The sequence below is a fragment of the Arachis hypogaea genome, chromosome 16 (assembly GCF_003086295.3).
Source record: "Arachis hypogaea cultivar Tifrunner chromosome 16, arahy.Tifrunner.gnm2.J5K5, whole genome shotgun sequence".
NCBI classification, from domain to species: Eukaryota; Viridiplantae; Streptophyta; class Magnoliopsida; order Fabales; family Fabaceae; genus Arachis; species Arachis hypogaea.
The window spans coordinates 43443555-43471095 of NC_092051.1; the positions used below are offsets into that span (position 1 = coordinate 43443555).

Here is a 27541-nt window from a genome sequence, read left to right on the forward strand (position 1 = left end):
AAAAATATACTATATAAAATACATCATCAAGAACTTTTAGATTTGTTTTCATCTCTACCAAGATAAATATTTAATTTTATTATTTTTAGTATTCTTTTTTATAATTATAATTCTGGTATATATAATTTTTTATTGTAATTTTTTTATAATATAAATTATGATCCCATTAAAAAAAGACAAATTAAATAAAAAATTAATCATAGGTATTAATAAAATCATAAACGTTGGATTCCAAAATAATATTAAGAATAAAATTATTGAGAGTATTAAAACAAAAATACGATGTAAAAAAATACTAAATTAACATTTTTACGTTAATATTTAAAATTAAAAAAATGTAACATATTTGATTAAATACTCTTATATATAATTTATATTTCTTATTTTTAATATAAAATATATTTTGTTAATTTTTATATATTATTTTTATTTTAATAAATAAATATTAATTTTATTATAAAATTAATTAATAAAATTATTCAAATATCTAAATTAAAATAACTGGATAATATAAAAAATTATTTAAGTTGATATCTATTTTAGTAATTTTTCATCTAAAAGTGATTTTGAATAGTGTAATCCAAACAATATTTATTTTACTATAATCCATTTTGATATAAAGATGCCAAAACATAAATCACTTCAATACAAACTTACTTTTTATCAAAATCAAGTTTGCAAAATCAATTTTATGCAAACTCCTATTTACAAACTGTAATCCAAACACACAAATTATTGCTATGTAATTTCAAAAGAGCTATTTCTATAACTCCAATCAACAACCAATCAGACAACTGGTCACATATCTCCCACTGTTTGAGTTGTTTAGGATAGATGTCTAAATATCAAAACTGGTATGATTTAATGTGCATGGAACTGTGATGAACTTGTTTAATGTTGTTTATTACAAGAGCTTGTTTATTGTTGCCCTGATGTAGCCGTTTGTTGTTTTATTTGTGATTTACAATTCTGCATTTATAACCAAAGGAATTATCTTAGCTTTGTCTCATTCAAAGTTTCCCACTTCCCATCGACTTTTTAAAAAAAACAAAAAAAAAGACTCAAGTCTTGCTACGGGCTTGAACATGCACTGAATTTTTAATGTACACATTAATTAAATGCAGTAAATAAGCAAAAGGGAAAAAAATTGCATTCGTTAGATTTATATTACTGTTCTAATTCAGATAAGACGTTAATCATAGGCGTCAGTTTAATGAGTGAAAATTTCATGACTTAAAGGGCCCGTTTGGATAGGTTCATAAGTGACTTTTTTTAACTTTTAACTTATGAAAAAGTGTAGTATTAATGTTTGGTACAATTTTCAAAACAAAATTGCAACTTTCTAAAAAACTATTTTGGTGCTTAAAGAGAAGTTAAAAAAAATGACTTCTCTCATAATAAAAAACTTTTTATCACTTTTATCATAAAATAAGTACTTTTAGAACTAAAAAATCAAACACAAAATAACTTATTTATAAGCTACTTTTAATATAAGCATTTATTATTTAAACTATTTCTTCAAAAGTAACTTAATTAAGTTGTTTACCCAAACTGGGCCTTAGTCTTCTATATAATTTCAGCAACTAATCTAATATTCTGAGAGTCACCAAAAAAAAAAAAGAAAACTAATCTAATATTCTGAAATAAACCACTGTTGAACAAATGCATTCGTACTGTATTTTGCATATAAACTATTTTCTAATGCAGATAATAGAGGGTTCTCAATTCACAGAGCCAGTGCCACACAAAATGACAGAATTTCCCCTTTACATTTCATCAAACATTAGAGAGGGAACTCTAGATACAACTGAGTTGATAAAAAAGGTCAAGTTTAGTGTTACAACCTAAGAATATCCTTCAGGCTTCAACTCCTTGGTTTCCAACTGGCTCACCATTGGGTGTCAAACCCCGAATCTTAACATCATAGTAGACTTCTTCAACTCTTCTTAGATCATACTTCATGCCTGCCAATAGTGTAATGATATCATCCAAACATACGTAAGTAGAAATTCTTTCTGAAAACACAACATTTTGTGCAAATGAGAAATTTACTTGGTGGATGAAAAAGGAAATAAATTGTCTCTTCAATATAAAATGGGGAACACACACAAAGGAGTGTTAAGCTACTACTATATGTGCATATTACTCTTTGCTAGGTAAGTGAATGAACGCCAGATGTTAGTAAAGTAGGACAGGTTCGTCAATGATATTAATGTTGTTACAGTCCAGAGATCAATCTTAAAAATGATGTTTATTAGAAGTTTAGAACATTGGGAATGCAATTTGCAACGTTATCTCGGTAAAATAGTGACAACAGGCAACAAAAGAAATAATACATGTAGGACAGGGTACAAAATATAGTAATAGCATACCATCAAACTTCTTCCGAAGAAAATCATTTCGAAGATTAAGCATTCGGAATGCAGCATGGAGATCTGTTAAGAACTTTAGGACTTTCCTCGGACAATCATAGTCTCCAGCTGTCACTTGATTCACCACATACCTTGGCTGCAAGTCAAATAATTGCAAAATTGGGTGAAGTGTACTCAATATGATGTCAAACATAACAGGTGACTTATTTATGCCCCTCTAGTCTGCATTTCTTTTTAAGGTTAAATAGAAACATCAACTATCTTAAAATTCTTCTCCATTATACACAATTAGATATGTACTATACTAAAAGTTTAGAGGAAAAAGAGTGAAAAACATCAAGAGTTCTTACCAATTCATTAGACATAAAACAAACACCTGCATGAAAAATAAAAAAGCATATATCACTATATGCAGCAAACCCATGAAATATTGACTACAGGATCATTTATGATTGACAACGTTGGACCAAGTGGCCCAATAAAAACTTGGAGATGTCAGGTGACAAGATTTTGTTGACATCTTTACGTTGAAGAGTAAAAGGAATCATGGATCTTATTCTCAAGCACTAATGACTAGATTCGTAAACATAACATTTGTTTATCGTGCTCCTTTGTCTGAAAAGCCCTACTGTTATAACTAATACATCCATGTATTCTACCAACAATGACATTTAAATAATTAAATTAGGCACTACTCACTGAAAGTTGAAAAGTAGCTCAATCAGAAATTCTTCCGAAGAAGAGCATGCAACTGAAGACTTATTTTATTAGACTTACCTATTAGGTAGTCTTCAACATCTAGACCAAACTCCGAACTATTCACTGCAAAGTTGTTAACAAGAGGAAATGAGCATAAAGTAGAAGTAAACTTGGTGCCTTGGTGGCCAAATGTCATATTACAGTTTCTACATGGATTATTCTGAATCAGTCAGAAATCGACAGCAATGGGTTTAAAACATACAAAAAAAAGGGACATAAAAATTATCCAATAAATGCTTAAATACAAACTGTGTATTGACTTGCAAAATTCTTTAATTTTCCTTAATATGCCATGCAGCGGTTTATTTTCCAAAAGAGAGCAACTTAAGCCCCACAGTACCCTAGTGCTAGAACATATAGGACCTCAAAAATGTATTCAAATATATATACCGACCTCACTGGCCTCAAGGTTTTCTTCTTTTTTCTTTTCTTTTCGAAAAGGAAGACAATAATCATTGATCATCGATTGACATGTCAATAAATAAGAATACAACAATATGAAGACATACACCCAAGCTTCTCCTCAGCTTCTTTGTGCTCAAGAAGACTTCCTGTTTCGAGCCAGTGCATAAATGTAAGCAGGGAAACTACGGATTGTGTCTCACTCCTCCAGTCACCATGGTACCTATATTATAGGGTCAAATAAAAACATTGCATCAAAACATGAGATGTAACAGAACATGAGCATTTCAAAGATATATTTGGGACAAAGAGTTCATCTAAACTTGAATCACCTGTAGTACTGGCCAGGGCATCCTCCAAGAATTTCAGCAAGTTGCTTGTATTTCTCCTTTAGCACACCAATCTGAGACTTGGCCTTCTCTAAAAGCTCTATTCAAATGGTTAAAAACCAAAAATCCATAAGAAAAACGACAAAAACTTGCCACAATAGAGAATCTACAAAATACCCAAATTCAGCATGCATTTCATTGAATACTAAGCTATCTTAAACCACATCAATAAGCAAGAATAATATACCACAATTATCCACATTACACATAAAAAATTGCAACTTGCATAGTGCTTTCTATTCAACTTCCAAAACTGATAAGACAACTGCATTTTCCAGACAAAGAAACCGCAGAATGCGGCAAAAGTGCATTTAGAGAAAACCAGTGTTGCTCAATGAAATAAAAAACACTTTCTTTTCTTTTGGTTTATGGTACCGGGAGTGGGGCGAGACTGATGAACGAGAAGGAGGCTAGCGTACATGAGCCTAGTAGTGGATTCTATCTCCGAAACAACGCTCCGAATTCGCTCCCTTAGGGTTCCAGATTCCTCAAGCTGAGACCGGAAAGCATCGAACTGCTTCTCGAGCGAATGGGACAGCGGAGGCACGGAGTTGTCACCGCCGCCACCGGCCATTACGGCGGAGGAGAAGGAGGAAAGGGTCGAGAAAGAAGGTCGAAAGGATTGGAGTGTGAGAAACGGGGAAGTGGGTAACGAAACGAGGATGAAGGGGTTAGGGTTTAAGGAGCGAGTTATGGTGTAGTAGTAGCAGTAGCAGGCGTTTCGAAACGCTGGTTTTATAAATTGCATGGTTTCGTTTTTTTCTTCTTTTTGCGAAACTGTTGAAGGCGAACCTTTTACAAATGTTGTTATGTGGGGTCAACTATCAAGAGTTGGCAATTGCACAAGAAAAATAAAAATATATCAAAATTATACAATTTATCTAACGTGATTTTAGTTATATATAAAATGATTATAGATAACGATCGGCCAAACAACCAAGAATAAATCGTGATGTTTAAACCACGATTAAAATGAAAACAAACATGAAAATTGTGGTTTTAAGTTCCACGATTTAGGAAGAGATAATATGCATATGAATAGCGAAAATTACATAAAAATTTTGGTTCTGTTTCACGGTTTTTTTTTTTTTTTAGAAAATTTCCACAAGCCTTTTTTTCTATACAACTCTTATAAGTTCTCAATATTACTTATCCCTAAAACGCGCTTCTCTTGGCACGTATGTTTTACGCGCCTGCTTAACAGATTTTTCAATCAATCAACACGTGAATATATAACTTCCTTTTTCAAAAGGATTTCGTTTCCTTTTTGGAATTTCTTCTATGTTTCTTTACCTTTTCTCTTCGATATCTTTCGAGCGTTTCTCTGTGCCTTCTCCTTCGTGTTTTACCTGCGTTTATCTCTGCCTTACGTGCTTCAGATTTTTCGTTTCGTTTTGCGTTTGAAGATAATGGATGATTCAACTTCAAATTTTCAGCTGAATCAGAGCGAAGTGAATTTTGAAACTGAATCCAATGAAGTTCCTGTGATTTAGTTTTAGTTAGTAATTGAATCTGAATTTGAATCCGATTAGTAGTTTTTTGATTGTGTAGTTGAATAATATGTGAACCTTGTCTGTGATATTTGTTGTTTGTTCTTCCTTATTTGAATTGAATCTAATGCAGTAGTTCTCATTAGAATTAAAATAATTTTGTCCATTTTATATCAGACATTCGGGTGTAGATCAGTAATAATTGGGTGCATTTACAGTTTATTACAGTTTATTATTTTAGTTGAATTGTTTTAGTTTCTGTTTAAATATAGTATATTTTTAGTGTATTTTTGCAGACCTTCTGTGCAGTTGATGACCAGTTTGTCCCCAAGGTTGGGATGACTTTTAAAACCCTTGATGATGCTGCAAAATTCTACAAGGATTATTCAAAGGTTGCAGGTTTTTCTTCAAGAGTTCGGTGCACAAATAAGAAGGGAAACGAAATTAAGAATCAATTGATTACATGTACTAGAGAGGGAAAATGGAAATCGAAAATATCTCCGACTGAGAAGATAAATCCCTCAGCTGGTTTAAATTGTCCTGCAAGAATTTATATACACGTATTGAAGGATGTTGGTATTTGGATCATTTCGAAGGTAGTGTTGCATCATTCACATCCTTACTGTCTAGATCCAGCACAGATGCTCAAACAGCACAGGGAACTAAGCATGTCCGTGCGTCGTACAATAAAGAATAACGAGGAAGCCGGTATCAGACCTAGCAAAACTTTCCAATCATTTGTTGCAGCTGCCAGGGGTCACCGCGAGTTAAATTTTATCGAAAAAGACGTGAGGAATTACATCACTAGAGAAGTGCGGAATGTTTCGGAACAAGAGGATGCAAAAGAATTCGGGAAATACTTATTAAGAATGAAAGAGAAGAATCAGAATTTCTTTTTTGAACTCAAACTAGAGGACAATCAGTCCATTAAGCTTGCTTTTTGGGCAGATGCAAGGAGCAGAGCTGCCTGTGAGTATTTCAGAGAAGTTATTTCATTTGACACCACCTACAATACAAACAGGTAACATGGTGTTCTGGTTTATGATGCTGAATTTATGTTGTTTTATAAATCTACTGCAGAGGTGTATATTGGCATTTTTTGGGTGCATAGAATCATTATTTGGGTGTATTTTGTTGATTATAATTTTGTTTTGTGGTAATCTGTTTCAGGTATAATCTGGTTTGTGGTTCTTTTGTCGGGGTGAATCACCACAGTCAGTCAACACTCCTTGGATGCGCTTTGATAAAAAACGAAGATATTGAATCATTCAAATGGTTATTTCAATGCTGGCTTCGTTGCGTGGGAGGAAATACTCTGAAAGGGATTCTCACCGATCAATGCGCGTCAATGAAAAGGGCTATCGAGGCTTATATGCCCACAACAATTCACCGTTGGTGTATTTGGCACATCACGAATAAGATTCCAAGCAAATTAAACGGGTACATGGGACATACAAAAATCAAACAAGAAATGAGGCAAGTTGTTTGGAACTCTCATAGCAAAGATTCATTTGATAGGAATTGGAACGATTTTCTGCTGAAGTATGGTCTTGTAGACAACAAGTGGCTTTCAGGTAATGTTTTTTAAAATCTGCAGCAGAGGTGCAAATTACATGTTTTTGGGTGCATTGTAGTCTGATTTGGGTGTATTTTGCAGATCTTTATGAAGACCATCATATATGGGTTCCAATTTATCTAGATCACCACTTCTGGGTTGGGATGAGAAGCACACAAAGGAGCGAGAGCATGCATTCATTTTTTAACAAGTTTATTACCCGGAACAGCTCGCGTATTCAATTAGACAATACGATAATTGCCTCGGAAGCAGGGAGCAAGTAGAGAGAGAATCAGATGCTGCAGATTTTCATACGGTGATACCGTATGCAACAAAATCCTCCATTGAAGCTCAGTTTCAACATGTGTACACTCACCAAAAGTTTAGGAAAGTCCAAGCACAATTCAGAGGGTAGGTGAATTGTATCACAAGATTAACGAACTCCGCTCTAGGCTATTCAGTATACGAAGTTGGAGAACAAGTTTCCAGCTCAATATTCAACATGTTTGTGGTTACTTATGACTCAGTAGCAGCCCAAGTGAAATGCCAATGCTTATTATTCGAGTCAAGAGGGATATTGTGCCGTCACGCACTAAGCGTGTTAAGCTTTGAACGAGTAACCCAAGTGTCACCGAGATATATATTGGAACGATGGAGCAAGAAGGTAAAAAGGGCAACACACACACATCAAGAGCAGCCACGACGAGCCACTGTTGGAGCCAAGAAGCAAGAGGTTTGACGAATTGGTATTTCGATCGCAAAATATTTGCGAATTTATATCAGAATCGGAGGAGCTGACTACCTGAAAGAACTGAAGATTGATGGTTTAGAAGTTATAATAAATCCTCGTTGTAAGTATAGTCTCTAAACCAAGCAATCAACCTTTCTTACAAAAGTTTTGGTTGTCACAAGTAACAAACCCCTAAATAAATTGATAACTGAAGTATTTAAACCTCGGGTCGTCTTCTCAAGGAATTGCAGGGAGTTATGTTCTTATTATTGGTTATGAGTTTGTAAATTGGGGTTCTGGAGTTTGGGCAATGGGCACAGGTATATTTTTAAAGCAATAAAAATAAATAATAGATTTTATATAATTAAATTAAATTAAAAAGCCTTGATCCGGAGAAGATTAATCGGAAGTTCTATCCTTGTTGGATTTTTCTCAAGATCAATTGATAATTGAAGGTTGTTTCTACTTAGTTATCCTTTACCAAGTAAAGTAAAAGAAAGTCAAGTAAGTTGGAAGTCTACTTCTATTCACAAGTCCCAATTCTCACTCTTGTGTTTGGATTAGCGTTAGTGACTAGAGAGCCAGCCAACAATAAACTCAATTACAATTTAACTCTTGAGTAATTCAACTCAAGGGTCTCCAAATATCAATCAACTCTAAAATCAAGTTAGGATCCAACTTAGAACATCAAATAATAACAAACAATAGAAGAAGTGATAAATTTGAAATACCTCAATTATATTAAATTAAATATTCAAATCTTAACATGAATGGTTCATAAGCCAATTAGGCAACATAACTAATACAAGCATTAAAGTATCTGAAAGTGAGAGAGTAATATAAAGTAAAAGAAATATTGAACCTGTTGAAAAGCTGAAATTATGAACTGAAATAATAAGAAATCCTTTAAGAGGAATCCTAATCCTAAAACCTATAAGAGAGAGGAGAGAACCTCTCTCTCTAAAAACTACATCTAAATCCTAAAATTGTGTATATGAAAGCATGATTATGAATGGGTGCATTCCCCCACTTTATAGCCTCTAATCTGTGTGTTCTGGGCTGAAACTGGGTCAAAATCAGCCCAGAAATCGCCCCCAGCGTTTTCTGGTACGTACTGGTAGGGGGTGGAAACAGGCCAGGTCAGGCCAGGCTTTGCTCTTAACAGACCTGGCCTGTCATACAATTAATTGGCCTGAGCCTGGCCTGTAGCCTGTTATAGGCTCTTTATAAGGTACTAGGCCTGGCCTGTTATTCAGCCTGGCCTGGCCTGAAGCCTGTTAAAAGGCCTGTTTTTTTTTTTTACAAAAATAAAAATATTATTTAAAAAATTATTTTTTAATAAAAATATTTATATGTAATATGTCATATATTTAATATTTATAAAAAAATTTTAAACTTTTAATGTATTTAAAATATACAAAAATATTTATAATAAAATATAATAGATTTAAAATATCTCATAATTTTATTATAATAAATAATTATTTATATATTTAATTATATTTTAACAGGCCCAGGCAGGCCTGACAGGCCAATAAGGCTAATTAGCGAGCCTGGGCCTGGCCTATTAACCTATTAAGGCTTTTAAAAGAGCCTGGGCATGTGCCTATTTTATAACAGGCCAGGCCAGGCCAGGCCAAACACAGGCCAGGCTACAGGCCCTTGACAGGCCGCCTGGCCTTTTTCCACCCCTACGTACTGGTCGCGGGAAAGTGACGCGGAGGCGTCATCCACGCGTTCGCGCGGATTGAAGTTCACAGATGCAACGTGGGCGCGTCATTCATGCGTTCGCGTCGCCTAACTTCGAAGCAGCTATAGCAAATTACATATCGTTGCAAAGCCCCATATGTTAGCTTTCCAACGCAACTAAAACTATCTCATTTGGACCTCTGTAGCTCAAGTTATGACCGTTTGAGTGTAGAGAGGTCAGGCTGGACAGCTTAGCAACTTCTTCAACTTCTTGTATTCCTTCCACTTTTGCATGCCTCCTTTCTATCCTCTGAGTTATTCCTGCCCTGTAATCTCTGAAAAAACTTAACACACATATCAAGGCATCTAATGGTAATAAGAGAGGATTAATATTAGCAAATATAAGGTCAAAGAAGCATGTTTTCAATCAAAGCACATAATTAGGAAGGCAAATGTAAAACCATGCAAATAGTATGAATAAGTGGGTAAAGAGTTGATAAAATCCACTCAATTGAGCATAAGATAAACCATAAAATAGTGGTTTATCAACCTCCCCACACTTAAACATTAGCATGTCCTCATGCTAAGCTCAAGAGAAGCTATAAAGATGAAGAGGAATGGTAGAAAGTATGCAATGCAACCTATGAATGCAACTACATGCTAAATGCTTTTACCTACTTGGTTAAAAGTAAATAAATTCTCCAAGAATAAATATGAACTGGATTTCACTAATTCAAATTATAAAAATGAAGTACAAATAGACTTGTAGAAGAAAATAGCTCATGAAAGCCGAGAACAAAGAATCGAGCATCGAACCCTCACTGGGAGTGTATGCACTCTAATCACTCAAGTGTTTTAGGTTCAATTCTCTCAATTCTCTACTAACCTTGCTTTCTAAGGCTTGCTCTTCATCTAACAATCAACATAAATTTAATGCACAGATACACATATCAAAAGGTCTTTTAAGGGTTGTAATGGGGTTAGGGTCAAGGTAGGATTGTATTTGGCCAAGTGGACTAAAATCTGAATCCTTAATTAACTTAAACTTTTCACCTAACTTTAGACAATCCATGTAATCATAATACCATCTCTAACTATCCATTAAGCATGTTTTCCACATATTCATGCATTCTAGTTTCAAGTACAGTACATATGCATTGCTTTCACTACTTACTTTGGGGCATTTTGTCCCCTTTTACTTATTTGCTCTTTTTCTCATCTTTTTTTCTTTTTCTTCTTCTTTTTTTTCATATTATATATATTTTTTTCTTTTATTTTTTTAATGCATATGATTAAATTATTGAATGCATGAACATGTTCTAAACATTTCTTTCACATTTTCAGAAAATTCTAACATACTCAATTCTCAAACCAAATGTTTTCAAATTCAACTTTCCCTATACTTAATTCATGAGCACTCTCACTAGTCTAAGCTAACCAAGGATTCAAATTAAGGACATTATTGTTTTCCGCTTTGAGTTAATGATGTGCTAAAGTAAAGAACAAAGGGGTATAATAGGCTCAACATTGGTTTGCAAGGGATAATGAAGGGTTAAGGCCATATGGGTATGTAAGTTCAGTGAAACAAAGGCCTCAATCATGTAAGTGTATGCATACATCAAACCATGGAAATATAGAATTGAGCAAGACAAAGATCACAATTTTAGAGAGAAAAACACACACCAAAAATAAAATATTGGTTGGTAAAATGCAACCAATTCAAATAAGCTCAAAATCTCACAGGTTTTGTGTGTTCGAGCTCTAAACCATGTTCCAGTATAATATTTCTTCAAACAAGTGTAACATTAAATTTTATTCAAATTAGTGAAATGCTCTAAAAGGTTTCTTGAAAAAGAAAATATTACTTCAACCAAGTGGTAAAATATGCATAAAATCAATCTAATATGTAATCAAACATGCAAATACAACAACTAACAAGGAAAATAAACCATTGGTGTTGAGATAGAAGAGTGACTAACCCATGGAGATCGGTATCGACCTCCCCACACTTAAAGATTGCACCGTCCTCAGTGCATGCTAAGATGTGCCAGTGGACGGGTTGCTTCAACTGTTGCTTTTCTCCAAAGATTGTGCAGGTGGACTTGTTTGTCTTCCCATTAAGAAGCTTTTCCTCTCCCTTTGTGGTGGCCATCCTGAAAGAAGAGGGAAAATAAGAAAAGTAACCCAAAATAAAGATAGAAAATAAATAAAATATGGGTGTTAATACCAGATAATAAGGGTCTCAATTACATGGTAGCTACAACATGCAAGTGAGAAAATAGTAGAAGTACATGGCAAATCAAGAGTGCAAAAATTTGCAACAATGGGGAAGAGAGTGCAAGACAATATAAATTAATGTCAATGCAAAATTAATACAAATATCATAAAAGATTAGCATTTGACTTAAATAATATTACCCAACAGTGTAGAATAAGTCACTGAGCATAAAAATAATACCAGAAAAGACACAACAGTTGAATATGAACAAGTGACACTAATGGGAAAATAATAATAAATTTAGAAAAGAAAAGAAAAATATGCACAAAATTAAAATATAATGAATAAAATATGCAAATAAAGTAAGTAAAATAGAATGAAGGTAAAAAGGAATGAGAAGTGAAAGAAATAAAGTAAGAAGGAAAGAAGAAAAGATAGAAGAATTTAGGATTAGAAAAGATAAGAAAAATAAGGATTTGGAGAAGAAAAGATAAGATATTTTGGCTGATCTGGATATTCTGTGCGCCGCATGTGATGCAGACACGTGGGTGACGCGGTCGCGTGGTGCGCGATAAGATCAGGTGACGCGAACGCGTGGGTCACGCGATCGCGTGACCTGATTTATGCGATTGGCCCGAGTGCAGCCTCGCGGTCGCACAACTCTTTGTTCGAAACTTGGTATTGCCAAAATCCAGGGTGACGCGGTCGCATGGTCGACGCGATCGCGTGAGTGGCCATCATGGGGATATGACGCGGACGCGTGGCAGCACCAGTCCAGCACCACTCTCGCACAACTTTCGGTCGTGCACCCTTTCTTACGTCGATTTCCAGGTCATGCGGCCGCGTGAGTGACGCGGTGGTGTGGGAGGCAAATTTTTCACCTGACGCGGACGCGTGGGGCATGCGGTCGCGTGGGGCGATTTGTGCCAAAGGCACACCTCCAGCCACGCTATCGCGTGACTCTCTGTTTACTTCTCTTTTCTTCCAAATGCACTGGTGACGCGAACGCGTCAGTGACGCTTCCGCGTCGCGTGCGTGTTTTTTTTTTAATGCAGGATGCAGAATGCAATGATAATATGAATGTTATGCAAAACTCCAGGTTCAATACAATAAAATAAAATAAAACTCGAAAACAAATAAAACTAAATAAAAAAATGAAAAAGGAACGATTATACAATGGTGGGTTGTCTCCCACCTAGCACTTTTAGTTAGAGTCCTTAAGTTGGACATTTGGTAAGCTCCCTGTTATGGTGGCTTGTGCTTGTATTCGTCCAGGAATCTCCACCACTGTTTGTGATTCAAATGGCCTCCGGGGTCCCAAACTAGGCGCAGAAAGCCTTCAAGCAGGTTAAAGCAAGTGACAAGGTCCTAAGAGTGTTGATTTCTAGACTAAATTTTGGGGTCCCAGACCTTGCCTTTGCACCCGTCTTCTTGTTGATCATTATGATTCCATCCGGGTGGTTCAGTTGTAGAATTCTCACTGAAGCGGCCAAACAACTTCCTAGACCCATTCAGTTGAGCTTTACACCAACCCTTGCATTTAAACTTAAAGCTTCCAACCATAATGAACCTTGCAGGACAATTTTTACCACTGATCATCTTCCTCTCACTCTTAATACCACAAAGAGCTCTAAGTTGACCATCCGTCTCCAGTAGCCCATATTCAAGTGGAATTAGAAAGCTAAGGGATATGAATTTTACCCACTTGAATGTTGTGAAGGATGATGGCAACTTAGGGAGAGGGGTCTCCAATAACTTCGGCAAGGTGATTTCCAGCTCCACTCCCTTGTGCTCTTCTTTGACAACTTCCGCCTCTTTGCAAGCTTCTTCAATTTTAACCTCTTCCTCTTGGTAGCTTTCTTCCAGTTCAATCTTTTCTTCATTGCTCACCAAGGGCATGGGAGGCTATGCTTCTGCTTCTTTAGTCTCCATTTCTTGATCAACCTCTTCCAAGTCTTCAACTATGGTATGCCTTGGAGGTTGTACACCCTCCTCAGCATTAATTTCAATTGCCTTGGAAGGAGGTTCTATAACCTGACTTTCCCATGGAGGTTCAACATCTCCTAATTCTGCAACCAATTCTTCTTCTTCGATAATTTCGGTTTTCTCCACTTGTTCCAGTACAAAGTCATGCTCCTTACTATCCACTGGAGTTTCTAGTATCTCCTTCATGCTACGTTCTTCATTAGATTCCCCACATGAAGCCATGAGGGTTCCCTGAATGTCCGAACGTTTGGAAGGTAATTGATTTATTGCTTGGTCTAGCTGGCGAAGGGTTGCATTAAGTCTTTCCATTGCTTCCTTGAAACGATCTGTTGAGTCTTGAGGTGATGGATATGGACATGGTACATAGGAAAGTGGTAGTTCTTGATATGGTTCATACGGCTCATAAGGTGGTTGGTATGGTGGATAAGGGTTAGGATCATATGAGGGTGTTCGGTGGTAAGGAGCTTGTGAGTATGGTGGTCCAAAGCTATTTTGAGGAGGTGGTTCATTGGCATATGATGGAGCTTGCTGGTAACTATAAGAGGGTCCACCATATCTATTGTCTTGGCATGCATTGTAGGATGGTCTTTGTCCATGGTATCTTGGAAGGTGTTGTTGCCTAAAGGGTTGATCAGATCCTCTTGGCTCCTTCCATCTCTGATTGTTTTGACCTTGATGCATGTTCCTGTTATAATTTTCATTCCTTGCAACAGCATTGGAACCAAACTCAAAGCGATGGGGGTGAGAATTCATAATAGCAAATAAAAATTAAAAGTGAAAATAAAAATAAATTTAAATTAAAAGGTTATTTAAATTTTGAATTTGAAAATTAAATTTTGAAATTTGAATTTTAAATTTTGAAATTTGAAATTTTAAAATTTTGAATTTTAAATTTTTTTGAAATTTGAAAATTTTTAAATTGAATTTTGAAAATTTTTAAATTTGAATTTTTAAATTTGATTTTTTTGAAATATGATAAGATAACTAAATTTTTAAAAAATTTTTGAAATTTTTTTTAATAACTAAATAAAAACCAATAACCTCTTAATTTATGAAAAAACAAAAATAAAAATAAAAACAAAAACAAATAAACAAGTAAAAAGTAAATATTTACAATAACCAATAATAAGGCACACGTTTGCAATTCTCCGGCAACGGCGCCATTTTGAAAGAACTGAAGATTGATGGTTTAGAAGTTATAATAAATCCTCGTTGTAAGTATAGTCTCTAAACCAAGCAATCAACCTTTCTTACAAAAGTTTTGGTTGTCACAAGTAACATACCCCTAAATAAATTGATAACCGAAGTATTTAAACCTCGGGTTGTCTTTTTAAGGAATTGCAAGGAGGTATGTTCTTATTATTGGTTATGAGTTTGTAAATTGGGGTTCTGGAGTTTGGGCAATGGGCACAGGTATATTTTTAAAGCAATAAAAATAAATAAGAGATTTTATATAATTAAATTAAATTAAAAAGCCTTGATCCGGAGAAGATTAATCGGAAGTTCTATCCTTGTTGGATTTTTCTCAAGATCAATTGATAATTGAAGGTTGTTTCTACTTAGTTATCCTTTATCAAGTAAAGTAAAAGAAAGTCAAGTAAGTTGGAAGTCTACTTCTATTCACAAGTCCCAATCCTCACTCTTGTGTTTGGATTAGCGTTAGTGACTAGAGAGCCAGCCAACAATAAACCCAATTACAATTTAACTCTTGAGTAATTCAACTCAAGGGTCTCCAAATATTAATCAACTCTAAAATCAAGTTAGGATCCAACTTAGAACATCAATTAATAACAAACAATAGAAGAAGTGATAAATCTGAAATACCTCAATTATATTAAATAAAATATTCAAATCTTAACATGAATGGTTCATAAGCCAATTAGGCAACATAACTAATACAAGCATTAAAGTATCTGAAAGTGAGAGAGTAATATAAAGTAAAAGAAATATTGAACCTGTTGAAAAGCTGAAATTATGAACTGAAATAATAAGAAATCCTTTAAGAGGAATCATAATCCTAAAACCTATAAGAGAGAGGAGAGAACCCCTCTCTCTAAAAACTAAATCTAAATCCTAAAATTGTGTATATGAAAGCATGATTATGAATGGGTGCATTCCCCCACTTTATAGCCTCTAATCTGTGTGTTATGGGCTGGAAACTGGGTTAAAAATAGCCCAGAATTTGCCCCAGCATTTTCTGGTACGTACTGGTCGCGGGAAAGTGACGCGGAGGCGTCATCCATGCATTCGCGCGGATTGAAGTTCGCAGATGCGACGCAGGCGCGTCATTCACGCGTTTGCATTGCCTAACTTCGAGGCAGCTATGGCAAATTACATATCATTGTGAAACCCCAGATGTTAGCTTTCCAACGCAACTGGAACCTTCTCATTTGGACCTCTGTAGCTCAAGTTATGACCGTTTGAGTGCAGAGAGGTCAGGCTGGACAGCTTAGCAACTTCTTCAACTTCTTGTATTCCTTCCACTTTTGCATGCCTCTTTTCCATCCTCTGAATCATTCCTACCCTGTAATCTCTGAAAAAACTTAACACACATATCAAGGCATCTAATGATAATAAGAGAGGATTAATATTAGCAAATATAAGGTCAAAGAAGCATGTTTTCAATCAAAACACATAATTAGGAAGATAAATGTAAAACCATGCAAATAGTATGAATAAGTGGGTAAAGAGTTGATAAAATCCACTCAATTGAGAACAAGATAAACCATAAAATAGTGGTTTATCACTACCATTCTACACCGTGCGTACGATAACGTCATGGTTGAGATGGAAGAACTGAAAGCCAAAAGGAATGGGACATGTTTGTTATCGCATGAAGATGCCAACTTGAAATCCGTTAACGAGCTTCAAAGCCTTCCAAGGGTTCGAACAAGAGGACGTCCAAAAAATAGGCTAGTTCAAAGTTGGACAAACAGATTGCAAATGTCTCAAAGAAGAAGAAAACGAAAGCTTTAAACGAGGTAAAAGTGATGTTCTTTAAATATGTGGTGATTGATTTTAATTTTCTTGTTAATAGTTTTGCTAATATGTGAGTTTATTATTTCCAGTTAAACCTCTTTGATGTTGCATCAGTGGTGCATCCAAATTCCAGCCAATATCAAGGACATTTTATGAATTATCAGTTCAGGAAACCAGCAGCAGTGGATAGTTTCTTGAGTGTATAGTTACAGAATATGGGTGTAAAGCTCAGTTTTTTGGGTATATTTCTGAATTTTCTTGTATTTGACATTTTACATTTATATATTTTTAGATGCTGCTGTTTATGTTATAAATTATTATTTTGTTTAGTTTTTATGGTTTAAGGTTTAGGGTTTTAGGATTTAGGGTTTAGGGTTTTAGGATTTTAGGGTTTAGGGTTTATGGGTTTAGGGTTTAGGGTTTTAGGGTTTATGGGTTTAGGATTTCAGGGTTTAGGGTTTAGGGTTTAGGGTTTATGTTTTAGGGTTTAGGGTTTTAGGTTTTAGGATTTAAGGGTTTAGGGTATATGATTTTAGGGTTTAGGGTTTTAAGTATTTAGGGTATATATTTGGGTTTATACGGGTTATATTTTGGTGCATAATTAGGGTTTAGGGTTTCAGGGTTTAGGGTTATGGTTTAGGGTTTATGGTTTTAGGGTTTAAGATTTAGGGTTTAGGGTTTTAGGGTTTAGGATTTTTAGGGTTTAGGATTTTTAGGGTTTAGGGTTTTAGGTATTTAGGGTATATATTTGGGTGTATATGGGTTATATTTGGGTGCATAATTAAGGTTTAGGGTATATGGTTTAGGGTTTTAGGATTTTAGGGTTTAGGGTTTTAGGGTTTAAGGTTTAGGGTTTTAGGGTTTTAGGGTTTAGGGTTTTTAGGATTTAGTGTTTTTAGGGCTTAGAGTTTTAGGGTTTAGGGTTTTAGGTATTTAGGGTATATATTTGGGTGTATACGGGTTATATTTGGGTGCATAATTAAGGTTTAGGGTATAGTGTTTAGGGTTTTAGGGTTTTAGGATTTATGGTTTAGGGTTTTAGGGTTTATGGTTTTGGGTTTAGGGGTTTAGGGGTTTAAGGTACATATTTGGGTGTATACGGGTTATATTTGGGTGCATAATTAAAGTAATTGGGCGTATTAGTTGGTTTGGTGTTGTTTTCCTTTATTTTCTATGTACCTGTAATTTACAGCTTTTGAATACAGCACAGACAGTTTATTTATGCAAACAAATTTTATAATACAAATGAATTAAATATTCACAAAATTTACAAGTGTTCAAACTATTTCAAAACTACATAAAACTGAAGTCAATCACTGTCAATTTCAATATCATAAGAATTTACTTGACAATATGGACTCAATAAAGCTGTAGATGGCTTCGACAATCTCATTGTTTCACTTCCCTTGATCGCTGCATCTCTATCGCGATTCATGTCATGAAAAAGAATTCGGGAAGCAAATTCAATTCTGAAGTGGTCGACCTCCGCCTACAATTTGAAAGAATATTATTTGAATTAAATCTGTTAATTTAGAAAAGTAATAGAGAGTTATATAGTTTTAAATATAATTACTTGAGTCCAATTGTCCCACTCATACTTTTCCTTTTTAATGTTTTGAGGCTTGATTATTTCAAGCTATTTCATGACATAAATAGCACAATCATAGCTGAAAACAAAAAATAATTTAGCAAATTAAAATAGGACAGCAATTGAAAATACAATTTTTCAGAGTGAAAGATCTGTACTCTGTTTTTTGGCCTGAAATGTCAATGAAAGGAGGCTTAATTTCACGATCTTTTCTCTTGAGAAGTGCCTCTGGCATATACCCTAATTTTCGAAATCACATACCCCCTAAAAATAAAAAACAAAGCCGAATATAAGAAGGAATAAGTCTAATAAATTAATACCCTCAAAGGATAACAATACACACCTTACTTTGAATTGAAATGCACCCAATTTCAAAACGTGAAAAACATAATCAACTTACAATAAATTTATTTAGCTTCATTCTGTCTTTGGAGGGACACGTCTTGTGATAGGGGTCAAGTATATAAAATATTTTCTTTCTTACGTCAGCCACTCACATCCACCAATGATTTGAATAGCAAACAGGTGCAAAAATCTGAAAAATCTCCACATTGAACAGTGTTTTAGTTTAATTCATAGATAACCAAAGAATTGTGATAAGAAGTTTTAGAAATGAAAACTTACATATGGATGTGATGCTAATTTTTTCCAGTCCAAAAAGGGTATAAACATTGGGTAGTCTTCGACATTAAATGGCTTTTTGGATTTCGGCTGTAAGAACTCCCCATCTGGATGATTTCCAATAGCCATGTTCTGCAGCATTTGTAAAACACCAAAAGAAATCTTTTAATGCACCCAAAAGATAACAAAATACACTCAAATTTTAATACATTACACCTTACCACAATATTAGGTGGGAGACAGTAAATTTCTTCCTGGAATCTTTTAATATTTTGTTGGTTGAGGATCAGACACATGGCAGTGACAATCTAGAAAATCAAATAGCCAAATTAATTACATCAACCAACATTGCAGTCACATGTCATAACATAATCATTAATCTTACGTTAGCTTCAATATATGAAGTAGCTTTTAAAGATGCAAAGTGGACTCTTGACAACACCAACGGTTGTTAGGCGTTCAGTGTGCAAAGTGAATCATACTCATCAGTACTGTCATCCGTGTATGTCCTGATACGTATCACCCAGAGGTAGCATTTTTCTTTCATTTCGGCCGACATTAAATTTCTCCTTGCAGGAGTTTCAAATTTGTCAAAAATCTGGCCCACGGTCTACTTTTCAGTTGGCGGACTTTTACCTTTTAGAAAATTTGGTGTTGTCTTTTCTCCACACTTTGCAATCTTTTCCACCAGCACATCTAATTCTTCTATTAGTATTGTGGTTTCTGGACTTTTTACCACCTGAGCTTCTGCTTGCCCAACCCCCTATTGGGTCTGTGTTTCTTCTTGGCTTGAATCAGTCAAGCCAATGCTGAATGATGGCAATGGTAATTCTTTAGGTATATAGGACGCTGTCCTGGCCATCATCAATAGTGCAGCATCAGTCGCTTCAGGGGCTGGATCACTGCATGTTGACATATATCATACTATAAGAATAAGAATAAACAAATGATATCGAAAATCAATTTCTATTTTGATGAACATACATTTTAGATAGAGCTGGTGGCATTGTTAGTGTGCTTTCATCAACTTTTTGGGGTTCTGGAGTGTTGTGGGGTTAGAGAAAATGAATCATATTATAAAAAAATCAATTACATCTCAATTTTCAGGATATATACCCAAATAATATAACAATATACCCAAACAAAAATGAAATGCACCCGAATAATTTTGCTCACCTCTTTGTTGGGGGGATGGTTCAAATGGTGGCACAGGGTTTTCTGATGTTGCCTGGGATGAAGGCAGGCATAGTTGAATTGGAACTCTAAACAAGATAAAAATAAAATGTTAAGAAAACCCTTTTAAAATAGATGATTAAAGGGTTGAAATTTAGTTATAAAACTTACATATCAAGCGGTTGAGAGGATGGTCAAAAAACGATGATCTGTTGTTGAGCTGGGTCACTCAATGATTCTTCTTCCTGACTGAACCTGAAATACACCCAAATAAGATAACAATGCACCCAAATAATAACCAAATACACACCCAGAAAGGCTCTTTTCTTTGAGAACTTACGTAGTTGCAGATTATTATTTTTTTCCTACCTTTTTTTCTTGAATAAAACATTAAAGGGCTCTTTGTTCTAAAAAAATATATACAGAATTAGAAGAATATGGAAAAAAATAATTTAGAAAATGGTATAAGAAAAAGAAATTACATGGAATCTGAAGGTTTGTTTACACTACTTTGTTCCGTTTGTCCTTGAAACAAAGGATCAGTCTCGGTTGCTAAGCTCACCTCCAGCATTCTAAGTATAGAATAAATATCATTCAATAAATAATACTATTTAGTTAAATCAGGATATAAAAATTCTATCAATTAAAGGAAGAATAATAATTAGCAACCAAAACACCTTAAAAAAGGTAATATACACCCAAATTCAACATACCCTTGCTGATGTTGTCTTAAAAATCCTTTTATTGTTTCAGTTCCAATTTCAGTTCTGACAGTACATTCAAAAGTATATGTTAACAAAATATAGTTTTGATTATAGAGTGTAAGATTGGTTTAGAAAGTATCTTACCCATCATAGGAAGGATTTTCTTCTTCTGAAGACGAATCCTCGATTATGTGCTTTCTTTTTTCGGATTGCGTCCTAAAAATAAAAATTATGAATCAGACAAATACAACAATATTGATGATGAGATACTCTCGAAGGCAGTGCATACTTTTTGGCGGTAGTGTGATTTTTTTTTGTTTGATTTTTGTTTTTTAACTTGCAAGGATTCTTCACTCCTGAAATTAAACGAGAAACCCTTGTTAATACATTAAATTTTGATAGAAACAGGAAAGAAAGTGATGATAATTTCAGAATCTTACTCATAAGTGGATTCACTTTGGCTTTCTAAACTGGAATCCTCTAAAATCTGCTTCCTCTTTTTGGATTCCATCCTGGAAAGCAAACAATTATTAGGGCAAAACACCATGAAATTGACAAAATACACCCAAAAATATTACTTACTTTTTGGCCGCCCTTTTGAGTTGTTTCCTTCTAGGTTCCTCTGAGTCTTCTTCTGACTCAGACTCAGAGAAAAAATCAACATCACTTTCTGATAAATCACTCTCAGGCGAAGAACTTGTTTCTTTTTTTTTTGTTTTTTTGTTTTTCTTTCATTTCTTTCAATTTCTTTTTTGTTTCTGCCATCTTGACGATGCCCTGAAACAATAAAAATGTTAGTTTACAGAATCTATATAAATAAAACACACACAAATTAGAGAAGGTATTCTGTTTGCTTACCATATGGCCATCTATCTCTACTCTAGTTCTTGCAACCAGCTGCTTTCTGTTTCAGTTGCTAACCCATGGCAGTCCAGGTTTTTCCTCTCCTTTCTTGTCCTTGTTTTTTTCGAGATGGAAATAGATTATCATCAAGGCATAGAGGCACCCGTTGATTAATTTTTTCTTTTTCAGACGGTAATTTATTATGCCTTTAATGATGAAATTTAACACATGGGCTCCCCAGTTGCCCTCCGTTATTTTCTCCATCTAAAAAATTAGAGCAATGTGCACGGGAGATACTTTGATTATTGTACTTGGCAATAAGAACGCCATCTGAATATAGAGGATGAAAATCCTCTTAAACATCAGCCAATCTTGTTCATTTTCAACACCGATACTCATCATCTCATCGGTCAGCTTCTTCATAGTGTTGCCCTGGAACCTTCTAAAAATGAGTTTGTTCTCTTCAGAAAGATTCTTATAACTCACTTTATCAGGAAATAGGTCTCCTACAAAAAAGAAAACAATTTATTACTTGATATGCACCCAAATATCACTCATATGCACCCAAATATTACTCCCGTGGACCCAAATATCACTCATATGCACCCAAATATCTCTTATATGCATCCAAATATCACTCATATGTACCCAAATATCACTCATATGCACCCAAATATCACTCATATGCACCTAAATTTATTACTTGATTACATGAGATCAAAATAAGATATTACGAAGAATATATTACAGATAATCAAACTATAGAGGTTTTCTGTAATCAGTTACCTGATGCGTTGATGCCAAGGACAACCTCTATTATTTTGGGTTTAACTTTAAAGGAACCATAGCTTGTTTCCAGTATGCTTTTGCCCAATTTAAAGGAGTTAGCCAACTCCTTTAATAGTTTGTGAGGCATATTCATTGGCGGGATGTGCATGAGTCCACCAAAACCTAATTCATGAACGATCGCTTTCTTCGGCTCGCTCATCTTTTTAAATTTTTCGCTCAGTAGTCTGGTGGCACACTTCAAGTCCTTTGTGTGCTGTAAACAAAGCAAAATTGGAGCCATTTAAATAACCTATATTTGTATTAGGAAAAAATGACTTGTTCTAAGATATATATATATATTCGCTTACGTTGTATTTTTTTCCACCTTAGTTTTTTGTTGTCATTTTTACTGTAAGAAAAACAAATACTGTCAATAGATAAAAATGCACCCAAATACCAGAGATATACACCCAAAAACCAGTCACCTGCAACCAAATATCTGCCACATACACCCAAATTCAATCCTATAAACATTTTTTTTTCAATCAAACGAAACTAAATGAGTTCAAAATCATATTCAACTCAACTAAACAAGTAAAATCATAAATTAAACGAGTTCAGAATGATATTTAAGTTCAAAATGCCACTAGAAGCACCAGTTACATTCAATACTAACATATACACCCAGAAATGCGCTATACAGAGTTTATATGTATACAAACCTACTTAAAAATGTCCAAACATTCATAAAATAGAGTTTATATGTATACACTCAAAAATTATTTGACTAGAAGTAAGTAAAATAGCGTAAACGACTTGAAGAGTTTCATCAGAACAGTAATATGAGATTTACACCAAGAACAGTGAAACTGAGAGAGAAATACGATGATATAGTGCTTCGATTTCCAAATCAGAAACAAAAATGTGAAAAATCTAGAAGAAAAATGAAACAGTATCTTGTATAATGTTTTTTCGTCTTTTTTGGTGTTTTTTGATGGAGATTTGAATGTTTCCTTCTTGATTTGTTATACTTTTCGCGAAGAGTTGGACGGTTTCTTCAGAGCTTTCTTTTGTTTCGAATGTGGCTTGAATCTCAAGGAAATGGGTATTGATTGAGGAAGAAAAGGAAGAGTCTTTCATTATTAGCGCGCTTTGAAAAAACGAAACGGTTGATTAAGGCGCGTGGTTTTTACGTTCGAGTATGAGGAGTGTGGTGCGCGTCGTTTTTGTTGGGCTTGGGCCAACTTGTAGAACTTGTAAGTCAAAAAGGCTTGTATGTGTAGCAGGCTTGTTTTTTTTTTGGTGTAGTCCGTTCTGAGATACCGTTATTTATTATTTAAATATTGGTATCTTTAAAATTTGATAAAATAATTAAATTTTAGTTATTAGTATGACATTTTAGCATATTTTCAATAACAAAATAGCAAATTTTTATATAATAAAATGAATATTTTATCAATCAATATACGTAATTTTGGATTATTTACGAATTTAAAGTTTGAAATACATATCAAATATAATGGATATAAAATAAATTTACATGCGTCGGAGATACATTAAATATTCAAATAGCTTGATTTTGGGTAGAACCGAGATGTATAATATTATCGAAAAAACGTATCTCGAAGTGCATTTATATGGAGTAAAAGTGAGTCCAACAGTTCAATTAGGTAATTCTCGTTAGTTGGTAAAATTTACCAATATTGCGAGAACCAAACCGATGAGTAAATCGGTCGAGTGACAAGTTCAATGATTCAAACGAGATCAAACTATAGTTAAACTAATTAATTAAATATAAAATAAAATTATTAAAAACTCAATATATGATTTTAAATATTTAAATTTAATTATTTCTAGGCTAATAAAATTTTAAAATTTTACAATTTCACATAATAATTTATTTATAATTTATCATTAAAAGTTTACAAACAAGTTCAAACATTAAAGTTTATAACTAAAAAGGCACATAAATGATAAACATATAATATTTCACCACAAAAAAAATAAAAAAAAAAACAACAATAACAAAAGTTTTTTACTAAACAAAAACACTACCAATCACGAATAATAATCATCGTTAATTGTCCCAATATCTCTATCATAAATAGGTTATCCAAAGCTATTATATTCAAAGGTGCCACTAAAAGAAGCCATATTTGAGGACTCAATTACAACATTAGGTATATCTAATCAACTTTTATGTCTCCTTCATCTAATAAAATAAAATAAAGAAAAAATAAAAGTTAACGACATATATTTTTATTAAATGAAACAAAATTTATTGTTTCACTCCTCACCATTAGGATATAAGGCGATAATATTATCAGTGTATATTAAACTTTCAAGGCCTTCAATGTCTCCATTAATAAATTCAGGATCATTTTCATTTACCATTTCTAAAAAATTTACCTTGTCAATACTTTGAATGTCAATTGGATTATAATTCCTCTTCTTTTGATGCAACCTAAATTAAAAGCGTAGATTATATAGGTCACATAAATAATATCACTGAGTTTTGATGCTTAATCGGTTTCTCCTCGCTCCTAGAATGAATTTTTTCAAAATGGCTCCGGTTCCTCTCACATTTAGATGAATAAGATGTTTGATGAACAAGACGAATTTTTATTTTTGACAAACTAAGAGCACTCTCACCATGTATCCTCCATTTACCTACATAGATATAAATATCAAATATTATCATTTATCACTCAATATTTACAAAAATTCTCAATTTAAATTGAACTTAGAAATAAAATAACTTACCAAGTTCGAGCCTCTTTATCGCTTTTAAAATACTTTTCCAACCAAATTTTTTTTGCAATCTTGATACAATTGTATCTCTTGCATTGCAGTAATTAAGTCGGCATAACATCAATCAAATCAAGTAAAGATTTTAAAATAGGAGGCTTCTTAATAAAACCCTCACTTTAGAAAAAAGTTGGATTCAATAAGTAGGCCGCTATAGGAGATTGCGCTTCAAATTCTTATCCCACCATATTTTCAAGATACTTGTGTAAGGCATGTAAGCAGCTTTTTTATTTTTAAACATTGACTTTATAGCATTTTTTTGCTCTTTACATGCCTTTTTACATGTATCTCAAAGAGAATTTCTCATTCACATCAATGAATCCTCAACAACTTAATTAGAGAACTAATAATTTTCAAAATGGTAACACAATCTTATCAAAACCTACTATTCAAGACAATTAAACTAACAATCTTCCAATTAGCATTTTTTGCTAATTTATGGCAAGTGAAAAAATTGTTGACCATCAATGGTTCCAAATATTTCTTATTGATCATATATACTTTTTAAAGTAACGAAAACAATGGCAAAACGTGTGATTCTTGGTCGAACTTTTTCTTTTCCTAAGCCAAGACAAGAAGGTCATATGATTGTAAACAAATACAATCACTTTTGAAGCACTGGAGGCAAGGTTAATTATGCGAAGAAGACTTGCTATATCTTTCAAAATAATATTGATGCAATGGGTAGCACAAGGAGACCAAAAAATATTTGAATACTTTTCATGAATGCGTTTTTTAACAGATATATAATTGGAAGCATTATTAGTGACTACATGCACAATGTTACTAGGTCCAAACCATTCAATGATATTAGCAAACAAATTAAATAGGGTGTCGGCACTTTTTATTATATCAGAAGCATCAACAGACTTAATAAATTACATACCAGCAGGACAATAAAATAAAGTTAATTAAAGTTTATTGCCTTTGATTAGTCCAATCATCTACCAACACTATACATCTGGTGTTTTTACATGAGCTCATATAGCTTCCAACAAGCAATTGACACTCTTTCTTAAGATTGGCCAATAAATGCACTCACAATTCATCATATAACAGTCTCTTGAAACCAGGTCCAATTGTGGTAACACCATCCAAGATAGGTTGATAGTAAGGTGATTAGATTGCATTGAATGAAATACATTCATTAATGATCCATTTTGCAATGCCCAACTTAGCTATTTGTACAATTTGTTTACTAGCCAAGACATTTTTTTTAAGGTTGGTTGAGACTCAAGGGTAGTTCTTTCCTTAAAATAACTTCCAATTAGTGTAGAAGCAATAGCTCTTCTCTTTCCTTTGTATCCCATTGTCACAAGAGCAGGAGGTTGTCCAAGGTTAGGCAATTTAGACTCTTGTTGTGATTGTGTTTTCACAGAGCACTAAGAGTCGAGATCAAGTGCATTTAATAGGGTATGCTAAAGGCTTTGAGCACTACTGTTTGGGAGTAACTGAAAGAAAAATCAGAACCTGAAGAGAGTTCCCCAGTTAAGGGCATATGGTGTTTTTGTGTCAAGTGAAGCTTGAGACAAAACATTTAAAGTCACGGCTAGGCTCAGGGTACAAAGCACCAAAGAAAAGAGAATCAAAGGAAATTTTCTGTGTTCAAGGATTAATCCGAAGTAAAAAGATTAGAGAATTCATAATATTATCCGGATTCTAATTCCGAATGACAGTGATATTTCTCTAATTCAAAGGATAGTGAGATGCCAAAACTATTCAGGATTGTAGTGTATAAACCCCACTTTAGTGATTTCTTGTAATTTCTGGTAATTTCTTGTAGTGAATTCACATGAAATACACCAAAGTTGTTACTGATTACTATACATAAACTCAGTTTGAAACATGCAGACACTCAAACATGCACAAAACACATTCAAATTCCTCAAACACTTGCAAATATAGGTTAAACTATACTAGAAACACTACATAACAATTTTACACTGACCTAACACAATTATCATCAAATGAATAGTATAATGACCACAATAATATATACTTTAACGTAAGCACATAAAATGAATCTACTAAATAAATAGAAATATGACTATATAGTGTTTTGCGATCGAAAATGAGAAGGAAAAAAGTACAAAATTGAACGATTAGTGAACAATATCTTTTATAATGATTCATCTTTTGTTTCTGCGTTTTTTTGTGAAGGCTTCGAATGTAACTTTGAGAATTTCTTGAGTTTTTGTGACGATTCTAAGAGATTTTTGAGAGATTTTAAATGACATTTGAATTTTGATCATTGTAGTTTTGATTGAGGAAGAAAAATATTTTTTATATTAATGTTTGTGGTATTGAATAGTTGTAGGAGCACGTGTATACAAGCTCTTTAATCTTAAGTTAGTTTTTATTGGATTTGAGTCAATTTGGTGAGACATAGTTTCCAAAAAAATTGGTAGGTGTAGCATACCTGGTCAAAATATAAGAGGCTTTCGGTGGTTTACCCTTTGAAATTGAAA

General features: G+C 33.9%; 1 protein-coding gene across 2 annotated transcripts; it reads right to left on the minus strand.

The window, feature by feature from the left end:
- Positions 1-1654: 1654 nt before the first annotated feature.
- On the minus strand, positions 1655-4930 carry LOC112754070 (uncharacterized). 2 transcript variants are annotated; one of them, XM_025801666.3, is made up of 7 exons: positions 4298-4930; positions 3866-3962; positions 3641-3756; positions 3150-3194; positions 2723-2748; positions 2373-2508; positions 1655-1964 (listed from the first exon to the last, which is right to left on the minus strand). In XM_025801666.3, the coding sequence occupies exons 1-7, from the start codon at positions 4668-4670 to the stop codon at positions 1858-1860; spliced, it is 900 nt and encodes a 299-aa protein (XP_025657451.1). In that variant the 5' UTR covers positions 4671-4930; the 3' UTR covers positions 1655-1857. The 2 variants fall into 2 exon arrangements, with proteins under 2 accessions (XP_025657451.1, XP_072076383.1); XM_072220282.1 differs by lacking the exon at positions 3150-3194 and having other exon boundaries at positions 4298-4796.
- Positions 4931-27541: the final 22611 nt, after the last annotated feature.